This window comes from Chaetodon trifascialis, chromosome 3 (assembly GCF_039877785.1).
Source record: "Chaetodon trifascialis isolate fChaTrf1 chromosome 3, fChaTrf1.hap1, whole genome shotgun sequence".
Classification (NCBI taxonomy): domain Eukaryota; kingdom Metazoa; phylum Chordata; class Actinopteri; order Chaetodontiformes; family Chaetodontidae; genus Chaetodon; species Chaetodon trifascialis.
Window position 1 is genome coordinate 15,469,010 of NC_092058.1, and position 12,444 is coordinate 15,481,453.

Sequence of the window (12,444 nt, forward strand, 5' to 3'; positions counted from 1 at the left end):
CCCCCATAATTGGAGTCTGTAGTTAATGGATAGGACTGATAGAACTGCCCACGTATCACATCACTCACATTTGTAACTGTGTGCGTGTGGAGTTCAAGTGAAGTGTCAGCTAAAGGACAGTCTTGTGCCAGTTGGCAGTTTGTCAACCTACTGTTTGTTTCAAGTCTATGAAGTCCTGACAAATACTCAGTTAATGAGACTTAAAACATGCACATCTTAGTTTAGCGTGTTAGCATGCTAATGTTTGCTAAATTTTAACAGTGGAAAAGTAAACATGTCAGTGCTCTATAGTAAAGAAACTAATAGACGGTGGATATTTACTAATTACTCAAGTACTGTGTTTGAGTGCAATATAGAGGTACTTGTATTTTACTTGTTTATACCTGATCAGCACAGAGGCAAATATTACGGCTCCTCTTTTTCTTTTGTCACTTTGACATTTTGTTATGACTTTCTAGGCTTTGTCCTATAAATGTTATAATTTAGTATTTTGTTGACCAAAGCACCTGCAGTTAGTGACAGATGTATATGTATTTTTCACCTCTTTGTCTTATGTTGCTGACAAAATCTGTAATTATTAGGTATCATCTGAAAACTGTTGCTGAGTAAAGTTTAGTACAATTTGGATGAGATTGAAAATGACCTCTGTACTGGGGAAAATTGGTGATCCTTTTTTTAAAAAGAAAAAAAGCAAAGTAGGAAAAAACATCGAAATAATATTTTATTTCCTCTACAAGCTTTGAAGAACATATTTTTTAGCAATAATTTTATCCATGTACTGTACAATAATATTGGAATTCGTCACATTTGCCCCTTTGATGTGCTTTTCCTTTCAGTCACGTCACAATCATTTATTTAACATAATCGTTATTTATTTATTTTTCCCTGTCAAGCAGCCGATTTTTCTACTTCTTTTAAAAGGTGATGTTTCAAGAATGAGCTTTGAACCCAAGCTTTTATGCCAAGATGGTCATAAAGTCCTTAAAGTGCTCAGAAAAAATGACAAATGCACATCTATCCACGACAACTCATCCATCCATCCATCCATCCATCCATCCATCCATCCATCCATCCATCCATCCATCCATCCATCCATCCATCCATCCATCCATCCGGCGACACAACATAATGACATTTGCATGGAAATATTGCATTAAGGCAATGAGACGTACGAATAATGCCTGCGCTGGTGAAAACTGCGTGACTGCCGTTTGTCCACTAGGTGTCAGTAACATTCAGCACATCAGCTGAGCTCCAAGTTTCACAGCTGTTCAGTTTTTTTTATCAACGATTTCACTGATCTGAGCTCAGTCCAGATGCATCCATTTGTTTTATCCGTAACTTCTCAACACCCAAACTGAGGTGGAGAGCTCCTAAAGTGAGAAATCATCTTCCTTTGGCAGATTTTTTAACACTGAGCAGCCGGTGAAGGACAGATTCAATACTGTGCAATCCAGGAGTTCTTGCTTGATATGCAGTGGTGCAGGCAGAGAGCACCTATGGGATCAGCCATCAGAGCATGCAGTGCTTTCTTCCTCCATTGTAAACCTAAAGTTTGAGGAATGTGTGCCAATTAATGAGTAAACCCTTTTTGGGGGTGATTGGTGGATATATGTTTGTCACTGATGAAGTAGTCTAGTTTACCTCTACATACTGTCTAAGACCTCTGTTGGCCATGTGAAGTGTTTTATTTTTAGACTAACACAAACCACTGTAAAGATAACACTGCCTGTCGAGCTGATGCACTATAGCTACATATCAGTTGTGTAAGTAGCATTCAAACATGCCAACAGATAAGATAATTAAATACAATACATAAAGCTGTGTTCATTTCAGGAAACTTGTATGAAATTACCATTCTCCAGTGTCCTCAGACCCCTGACAGAGCTCTCTCTCTCTCTCTCTCTCTCTCTCTCTCTCTCTCTCTCTCTCTCTCTCTCTCTCTCACACACACACACACACACACACACACACACACACACACTCAGGTTTATGATAATGAGGAGCCTCAAGGCGCAGGGGGAGCAGGAGCCATTTTTTCCATTCAAGCGGAGTTGCGCGGACGGAGCGGTTGTGCTGTCGCTGTTGTTGTAGCCGGCGTGTGTGAATGAGTGTGTGTGAGCCGCTCGGGCCAAGGTTACTGCGGGTTTACCTCTGAAAACCAGCCGGAGTGACCGGAGAGAAGTGCGCCCGCTGAGAGCATGGCTCCTCTGCAACAAAGGGAAACTCACAGGCGGAAAGTTTAGAGGAATCGGGAGCTGCAGAAATCCCCACTCGGAGACCCGTCTGAACACACACTGAGGAGCGATGCACTTCGTTAAATGGGATTTGTTGTTGATTTTCTGGTGGTGTAAACTGGTTTCGCTGGCGCATTGTTTCACCGTTCACATCAGTGAGGATGCGGGGAGAGGGACAGTGGTGGCCGGCGTGGAGCGGGGCGCACGGTGTACTTTGGATCAGGTACTCGCCCCCAAATTCACGGAGCGGTTTCTGGAGACCGAGGCAGCGGCCGGCATTGTGTTTGTTTCGGACTCTATAAAGTGCCCCTCGCTGCGCTTCAACCCCTTCACCCTGTACACTGTATCTGACTGCACGGAGTCCGGCTACATGCACCTCATCACCAGCCAGTACGAGGTACATGTTCACGGTAGGAACTGTTCAAACAAGCGTAAAAGAAATCCACAGTGGGACATGGAGGTCCTCAGTTTGTTTGGCAGCCACAGCCAACATCGTTCAGAGTGTCATCAAGCAGGCTCTACGTTGTTTTCAGTGGGGGGGCTGCTGCCAGGAGCTCCGACCCGCTGCAAAGTCACCAACAGCCGTGACTTTTACTTCTCTGAGGGGGACTTGTTTGTGTCTGAGACGCTGTGCTGGAGGCAGGACACACTCCGGGAGTTAGACCTGCTCTGTGATGTACTCACAGGAAATGGTCTGAGTGCTAAAGTCAATCCCATCTCCATCCACTGGCGAGTGGGGCAGGGCCCCTTTAGGCAGGCCCACCTTGAGAAACTGTTAGAGAAGGCAGCTCAGTCTGATTCAGGGATTGTAAGCAGGAGGAGGAGAAGCATCAACAGCAGCCCCCAGTTTCAGCCCCCAATGTACCAAGTGTCTGTGGCAGAGAACAAGCCAGCTGGGACTCCAGTGGTTGTTTTGAAAGCAGTTGATGTAGATGAGGGGGAGGCAGGCAGACTGGAGTACTTCATAGAGGCTCTCTTTGATAGCCGCTCCAACAATCTCTTTGCTGTGGACCCTGCCAATGGTGCTGTGTCCACAGTAGAGATTCTGGACCGGGAAACGAAAGACACCCACGTGTTCCGTGTTACTGCAGTCGATCATGGCACCCCCCGACGCACGGCCATGGCAACCCTCACTATTACAGTCAGAGACACTAATGATCATGACCCTGTGTTTGAACAGCAGGACTATAAGGAAAGCATCAGGGAGAATCTAGAAATAGGCTATGAAGTGTTAACTGTTAGGGCCACCGATGGGGACGCACCTGTTAATGGAAACATCCTCTATCGTATCATCAACAACAATGGGTCCAATGATGTGTTTGAGATTGATTCGAGGTCTGGCGTAATCCGCACCAAAGGCCTGGTAGACAGAGAGGAGGTTGAGGCCTATATGCTGTTAGTTGAGGCAAATGACCAAGGTCGTGACCCCGGGCCCCGCAGTGCGACAGCTACAGTTCACATTGTGGTTGAGGATGACAATGATAATGCTCCCCAGTTCAGTGAGAAACGCTATGTGGTCCAGGTGCCAGAGGACATGGCCCCTAACACCGAGTTCCTGCAGGTCACCGCCACAGATCAGGACAGAGGGAGCAATGCCGTGGTTCACTTCAGCATTATGAGTGGAAACACCAGGGGACAGTTTTATATTGATGCTCAGACAGGTAAAATGGACCTGGTGAGTCACCTGGATTACGAGGCGAACAAAGAATACACTTTAAGGATCAGAGCTCAGGACGGAGGACGCCCTCCGCTGTCCAACATCAGTGGCCTGGTGACGGTGCAGGTGCTGGATGTTAACGACAACGCCCCGATTTTTGTCAGCACCCCATTCCAGGCCACTGTGCTGGAGAACGTGCCGCTGGGCTACTCCATCATCCACATCCAAGCAGTGGATGCAGACTCTGGAGATAACTCCAGGCTGGAGTATCGCCTCACTGAAACCACACCAAACTTCCCCTTCACCATCAACAACAGCACTGGGTGGATTGTAGTGGCAGCCGAGCTGGACAGGGAGAGTGTAGATTTTTACAACTTTGGAGTGGAGGCTCGTGATCATGGATACCCTGTCATGTCCTCCTCTGCCAGCATTAGCATGACTATTCTAGACGTCAACGACAACAACCCAGAGTTCACTCAGAAGGCGTATTACATGCGACTGAATGAGGATGCAGCCGTAGGGACCAGCGTGGTGACGGTGTCAGCTGTGGACCAGGACATCAACAGTGTGGTGACCTATCAGATATCCAGCGGAAACACCCGCAACAGATTCTCCATCACGAGTCAGAGTGGAGGGGGGCTCATAACACTGGCGCTGCCTTTAGACTACAAACTAGAACGCCAGTATGTCCTCACTGTCACTGCGAGTGATGGTACTCTCTTTGACACTGCTAAAGTGTTTGTTAACGTCACCGACGCCAACACGCATAGGCCTGTGTTTCAGAGCTCACATTACACCGTCAACATCAATGAGGACAGGCCCATGAGCACCACTGTTGTCGTAATAAGTGCCACAGATGAAGATACAGGTGAGAACGCACGCATCACATACTTTATGGATGACAGTATCCCCCAGTTCGACATCGACCCAGACACGGGAGCTGTCACCACACAAATGGAGCTGGACTATGAGGACCAGGTTTCCTATACGTTGGCCATCACTGCTCGCGATAACGGCATCCCACAGAAGTCAGACACAACTTACCTGGAGATACTGGTGAATGACGTCAACGACAACTCCCCCCGCTTCCTCAGAGACCAATATGTGGGCTCCGTTATGGAGGACGTTCCAGTGTTCACCAGCGTGGTCCAGGTTTCTGCCACTGATAGAGATTCAGGGCTCAATGGCCGTGTTTTCTACACCTTCCAGGGCGGAGAGGATGGCGATGGAGATTTCATAATTGAATCCACCTCTGGCATTGTTCGCACACTGCGCAGATTAGACAGAGAAAATGTGCCAGTGTACAGCCTGCAGGCTTTCGCCGTAGATAAAGGTGTTCCTGCCCTGAAAACCCCAGTAAACATCCACGTAACGATCCTAGATGTGAATGACAACCCCCCTGTGTTTGAGAAAGATGAGTTTGACATTATGGTGGAGGAAAACAGCCCCATAGGCCTTGTGGTTGCTCATATTTCAGCCACAGATCCAGATGAAGGCAGTAATGCACAGATTATGTACCAGATAGTGGAGGGAAACATCCCAGAGGTGTTCCAACTGGACATCTTCTCTGGAGAGCTGACTGCATTGATAGACCTGGACTATGAGTCGAGGTCTGAATATGTTATTGTGGTCCAGGCCACGTCTGCTCCTCTGGTCAGCCGCGCCACGGTCCACATCAAACTTGTCGACAAGAACGACAACGTGCCCGTGCTCAAAAACTTCCAGATTATCTTCAACAACTATGTGACTGACAAATCAAGCAGCTTCCCCACCGGAGTGATCGGACGCATCCCTGCACATGACCCTGACGTCACGGACCAGCTCCACTACAGCTTTGAGGTGGGAAACGATCTGAACTTAGTCCTGCTGAACCAAAGCACTGGAGAGATCCAGCTGAGCCAGGCCCTGGATAACAACCGGCCCCTGGAGGCCTCCATGAGGATCTCAGTGTCAGGTGAGATAACTCTTTGTAATTGCAGACTACACCCAGTGAGTGAAAAATAGCCTCACTGAGGTGTATTCCTGCTGTCTCCATTAGCGTGTCCTGTCTCTTCATTTACATTTTCACTTCACTTCACTGGATAATAGAAGTGATGATGACTTAAGTGTGTCTGTCTTGGCTTCAGCGTTCCAGAGTGATTCCCCTATAATAGAAATATTCATGAAGGCGCATTAATATTCACTGCAGGATATTTGTAAGCCACTCCACTCAAAGTCCAAAGATATATTGAAAGTATTTACATTTTGTGAGGTACACTGTTTCATTGCTTTAATGTAAGGGGGCCTCTGTAGTGTTTCAGACCCCTCATTATGGAGCTTTTTGTTTACACAAGCCTGATTTAGCTGCAGCTATTGTTGAGATCTAAATAGCTGTCTGTCTGAGCACGTTTGTATCCTGTGGGATCCACACTCTGGTGGGCAGACTGATCATGCCCCATAATTGCCCACTGTACCACCCCCCCACCCCAACCCACACAATGAAAGATCTAATTCAGTTATGGTGTATTTCTATAGCTTGTTTTCAGTCAGATTTAAGAGTTGATTTTCTCTAAGCGTTGTATTGTTTTACTGGCTTGCTGTTATGGTTCTACTTTGACAGAAAGGCTGAAATGTAATAACACACAGTGTTTAATGCTGACGATGGTGGGCTGATGGTGTATTTAAAGACAGTAAGTGAGAGAAGTTGGATGAGATGGTAAATCACTGTTTAGTCCGTTGGTTTGGACTTTGTATGGATAGAAGGGAGACCTAAAACAAGCCTGACACTTCTTTGCTATTCATGCTCTCTGCTGGTGTTGTATTTGCTAACCTGCATGTCTTAAACCGCCTGTGTTCCCTTCACCTTTAATTTGCATGCCTGCACAAATTACAGAGTTTTATTTGCACCAGAAATGTGACTGAACTTGAATTGCACCTGCAGAGTGTGGGGACGTGTTGTTATTCCCCTCTGTTGGAGCTTATTTGACGCAGTGTGATCTGCTGTAAATCTGCTTTCTCTTTGACCTTGGCACAACCTAAGAGAGACGGAAACAGAACCAGGGAACATTATTAAGAGAATGGACATCAAGGTTAAATCAGACACTTAACAAGAACAGCAAGGATTAGCTTGGAAAGGACCTTGGGATTTCTTTTGATTTGACTGAATGAGATAGTGGAAGTGTCAATGGAGTGACTAACAGCCTTAAGTGCTTTTGTATATGTTGATGGGTTGAAACTGAATAGCAGATACTGTATGGTTGGAGTGGGTTGTCGTTGTAATGGATCGGAGCTGAGCTTTGCCTCTCTGGAGAACAATAGGGAGCTGTCGATTCAGGGCCAGGCGCAAGAGCTCATACCAGCCTGTGGTTGGGGGCAACAGCTGTGACTCCACTAAGGACCAATTAGAGGCTGTGTCTCCCCAGCGCGTCCTGCACCTGCTGGGGTTTATGTGTCAGCACCCCTGCAGGAGACAGAGGGAGATGGAGGGAGGCAGGAGGACGGAGGGGGAAGGGGTGGAGGGTTAAGTTGTAGTTGTGTAAAGTGGGAACATGTTGGAAAATACAGTTGTACTGTAACTGAGCAGGAAAGGCACGAGACTGTTGGAGGCTATTGGAGGAGGAGATGGGGTAGGAAGATGAGCTCCTCCAATAGATGCTGCTGACCCCAATTTTCAAAGGCTTCTCCCTCCAGGGACCTCCCAAGTCTTTCTATTATCTTTCTCTTTATGCTGCCGTTTAAGAGGCCCCGTATGATGGACGATTTTTGATGGGCTCTTTTGTATGTTGTTGGACTGTGATTAACATCGTTTCTGAGCACCGCTCCTTCCACTGAAAATGGATGTAATGGTCCTAATGTAGCTGCACTTTGCTTGAAGTTTAAAGTGTTTCCTATGCAGTAGCTTTGGGAAGGTAACCTTTAATAATCCACAGATTATGATGATCTTCTTAAAGTTGAATTCAGGAATATAATCCAATGCATCGCCTCAACTCCCAGACATGCAGTAATTACTTTTAGATAAAACTGGACCTCATTTAGACTTAAAATGTTTAGAAATATGACATTAAAGGATTAACTTCAATATAGTATTTAACTGATCAATTTTGTAATCACATTACATCAATAAAAAACATGTAGTTTGTTAATCCCTGTTTTCATTTAAATACCATGTCAACATCTTCAACACATCACCATTTGTGTCTGCTACTGGTTATGCAGGAGCCCACAGACATACAAGTAATAATATTTTAAATCTGAATCCCCCCCCCCATTTCCCACCCTTAGAAAAAACTCTCTTAAGAAGCCATTCAAAATCATGAAAAATGACCCAGGAAGAATTGAAAAGACGGATGTTGGAGGGGATAAAGGACTTGGAGTAACAGTTGTACAGATGTGATCTGTTGGGTTCAATAAGCTCATGGATTTCTTGATGGTCTGGTGGACACTAAAGAACCATTGCCAATTGATCCCTGCAACAAAACATGCAAATAAATCCCCTTTTTATATTAAAGGTGTTTGAATAGAATGAATGCTTTTTTCCCCTTCAAACCAGTTCAGTAATTTGATCTTTAAACAGCGAATGTTGCTGTTCAGATGGACTCTTTAATCATTCAAAACCACAAGCAGGCACTTAAAAATACATCTGACAGCCACATAACTCCAAGATCCGCCAGCCTTATTGTGTATTGGCTGTGTGCACAAGCAGGCGTAAATTAATGCTTATAACCATTTAATTATGTTGGTGAAGGGATCAGATTTACAGCAGTGGTTTGCAGGCGTTGGGCCTGCCACTGAACTAAATTGCAGGACAGAGAACAATAAAGACATATTAGGGTGGTGTATGAAGCAATTACTTCTGTACTGAACCCGATTTCAGATTTTTGGCATCTGTTGAATATGGGCTTGAGTTTCTGCCGTGTTGAAGAAGAAACTGACATATGTGATGATCATATTTGTCATGTGTCACTTCTATATTATGAGGAGAATTGTGCTCACGCTGCAGAACGAGGAGCCGTTTGTCGTCTGTGGGATTAAATTTGCTGCATCTGTATCCTGGGATCTGTCAGACCAGTGTTGACATAGTCGGGCTAATCTACTGTTCCCAGGCAAGCGTGAGCCTGCATAAATAGGTGTTTGATGGCAACGATTCTTTCCCCTGCCTTTCTTTCATTCTGAAAACCCTGCTAATTTCCCTTTAGGAAGTATAACTAATCTTCATTATCCCTCATTTTTGAACACCTTATTATGCTTGGTAGTTTGGATATGAAGCCAGTTTGTTGTGTCCTTTGTAGTTTTGTCACTACTATGGTAATTTGTCAGTTCCTGTACATGTCTTGTACTATAAGAGGCCTCTGAAGGAGTGACACGCTTAAATTTTAACCTCCTGTGTGGCACAGGGAGAGTGTATACATTATTACAACTATGCCATCAGGACTCTCCGTCCTTGTTTTAATCAAGGTCTTAGTTCAGGCCAGTATCAAACCCCACTTTGCAAACGCCAATGCGGAGATTTAACAGACAAACACGCCTCCACAACTAATGATGCCAGTTTGATTCAGCTCACATCACACTGCAGGTTGTACAGATGCTCAAATTACATGGTGGACAGCAGATATTTTCTCTCTCTGGTCACTGTCAGAAGGGGAGACCCTTTCAAGTATGAATCTTAAGTGGCGGTGGATGCTCCAATCAAGGGCATTGCACAAAATTCTGGACCCTGTACAAAGGCATTCTCTATGGGCCCCTCTTTTTATCCGCTGCTGTTCATTCTAGTATCTTTGTGGGCCCTCTTCACGCGAGGACCCTGTATACTCAGTCCCCTTTTCCCCTCCAATCCTATGCCCCTGGCTCCAAGGTTAAACCGCTCTGCTGTCAAACTTGTCCCAATTTGCTCTCATTCAGTCCAACTAACTGGAGCAAACAATGAAGCCGTGGATATGTATTTTTTTTAAGGTAGTTTTTTCCAATTAGATATAGAATAGGTGTCAGTATGTTGTTGAATGTATTTTTATGTCGTTTCAGACCCCTCTGCCGCCTTGCCTTTACCATCCTTGCATTAGATTATGCTGCAAGACTGGAATTTTAATGGAGCAGAGTCTCTGCTTTACTGTATAAGTACGAGCCAAGACATTGACAGCCAGTGTAATTTTATTATAATCTATTAAACCTTTAAGCTGTCTGTGGAGGGACTTTCTCAGGGGGTCGTCTTCTGTAACACTAGCCCATCAGGCTGCACAAATCTGGTATATATTTCTGTGTGTGTGTGGGACGGGGGGGGGGGGGCTCTAGCAGCTGGACAGCTCTGATTGCTTTTCTCCTAGCTGTCACATAATTGTTTCACCCAAGCTGAGTGTATCTTGGATATCTGTGTTCTTTATGGTTGATGGATTTCTGTTTTCCTTATGGTTGATTCATAGCACTCAAAGTCACAGCTTGCGAGTGCTCGCCCCGTGTTTTGTGCGACTGGAGTCATCCGTAATGCGCTCCTCTCATTCTTCGTGCCTCCCTGGATGGCGTTAGTCACACTTGCAGGCTCGCTTGGAATGTTTGTAGCACTGTTTCTCTTCTTTCTCTCCCTTTAACGTCACCTATCACCTTGATCCTGTTTCTCTTTCCCTCTTTTTGTTGGCCTGTCACCATTCCCCATTTTTCTCCTATCTGCCCGGGTCTATAGCTCTCACCCCTGCAACCTCCACTGTTCCCTCCCATCATTTCAAGCTCCTCCACCCTCCCTCTTCACCCCCCGCCTCCTCACTCTCTCTGTCTCTCCCTCTTTTGACTGTTGCCCCCCCCCTCTCCCCTGTGAAAGGAAGAATGCCTAAGAGAAATGCTTTGTTAAGCACCCAGTTGTCATGGTGAACCCAGCAATGCCTGAGAAATTCCTTGTGGGTGGGGATGAGGGGTAAGGTCCCCTTTGTGGAGTGAAGATGGGGGGGAGGGGAGGGACATAAAGTTCTAAAGAGCAACTGTCTCCCTCTTTCCAGTGAAGCATGTAAGGCTTTCTTTGGACCTGTAATGCTCCGAGACACACTGACCTGCCCTGCTGACTGCTTTCACCCTGTAAGCATTTTTACAGGATTCACACCTGGCGGCAGATCTAAACTTTCCGTCCACTGTGTTTTTGAAGGATAAAGTCTAGCATTGCATGTGACAGACTTCAGAGGCACCCGAGAGCTTGAAGCGCACGGTGATATGACAGTGCCGTCTTTAAGCTGTGTGATTTGTGACACGGATGCGCTCAGAGGGTATCTGATTACTGGCTGCCGGCTTGTTTCTCAGCAGCAGAACATCCTCCGGTGGGCCTCACTCCTCCACGCTTGGCTGCATTGAAGGTCCGGAGGAGCTGAGGTGGGGTGAGGGTGTGGGTGAGGAGGAGGGGGGATGACATCATCTGTGTGTTAGGAGGGGAAATCGCGTTTGGGATTAGGGCTGGTGCATCACTGGGGTGAGACCTTGTTGTGCTTGCGTATATCTCAGCGTTGTCCTGCATTGTCCTGGCTATCCCAGCAGACAATGGGAGTTTGCTCTGTTTGGGGCTGCCCCCCCCCCCCCCCCCCCCCCCCATCTGTCTTTGTGTCCACTTGTTTGCCCCAGTGCTGCTGTCTTCACGACATTTTCACCAGGCCTGTTATTCATCTATGAATTATCCTTTTTGAACCATCCTTAATTTACTTTATTTGCTGTACAGTCTGACAGTCTGATGCAGGACATTTTTAAAGTCTTCCCTTCAGTGGATCACTGACCGAGCACATATGATAAAGCTCTAGTGCTTCAACCAGTCGTGCTTCTGCAGTTGCTAGGGGGTACATGGAAAGATTGTAGTATAGGTCAAAAGTCAAGACACTGCGATTTGATCAAAATACACACACATACAAACACACACTTTGACTTTGCTGAAACACTAGAGAGCTTGAAAACAAGTTACCAAAGTGTGAAGAAAAGTTGTAGAAAAATGGTTGCAATACAGGCAGATCATTAAGAGTTTTGAATTAATGGTTGAAGTAGTAAATATATGGTTGAAATGGCAAAACAGCTCGCATAAATGTTGACATAGTTGGCTAAAAGTGATTCATAATGGTGAGAATGCTAAAGGTCATGCATCAGTGGTTGAAATAGCTGGTTAAAAAAAATGGATACATGATTGAAATCGTTAAAATATAATGGATAAATGGGTGAAATAGTTAACTAAAGTAGTGGCTAATAGTGGCCAATAAAGGTAGTGGTTGATGAAGGGGTACTTGAGGCTGGGAACCACTCATCTCGTACAGTTCAAAATATATTTTCTTCTGTGCAGTAGACATAACACCAGATCTCCACTGAAGTACAGAAATGACTACCAGTACAGTCTCACACTGTGAATGTGACAGATTATGTTTACTTAACAGGCCGTTACCTTTACGCTACACTGCGCTCATTAAGTTTAGAACCAGACCAGAGATTTCACAGTGACCTGGTTTCATACGCTCCAGCTCTGTCCGCATTAGGCTGTTAGACACGAGGGTGAGAGGTGTGACGGGTAGAGGTGGTGAACTGGAGCAGGCAGGAGCTTGAGATGTTTCATCACCGTCTAATTCA

At 45.7% G+C, this 12,444-nt stretch overlaps 1 protein-coding gene across 4 annotated transcripts in view; it reads left to right on the top strand.

The window, feature by feature from the left end:
* The first annotated feature begins 2,063 nt into the window (after window positions 1–2,063).
* Window positions 2,064–12,444, top strand: part of celsr2 (cadherin, EGF LAG seven-pass G-type receptor 2) — a 62,177-nt gene continuing 51,796 nt past the window's right edge. For all 4 annotated transcript variants that reach the window (XM_070958267.1, XM_070958266.1, XM_070958265.1 and 1 more), the window contains exon 1: window positions 2,064–5,848. In XM_070958267.1, coding sequence (XP_070814368.1) covers window positions 2,308–5,848 — 3,541 coding nt within the window. In that variant the 5' untranslated portion in view covers window positions 2,064–2,307. The remainder of the gene's footprint in view (window positions 5,849–12,444) is intronic.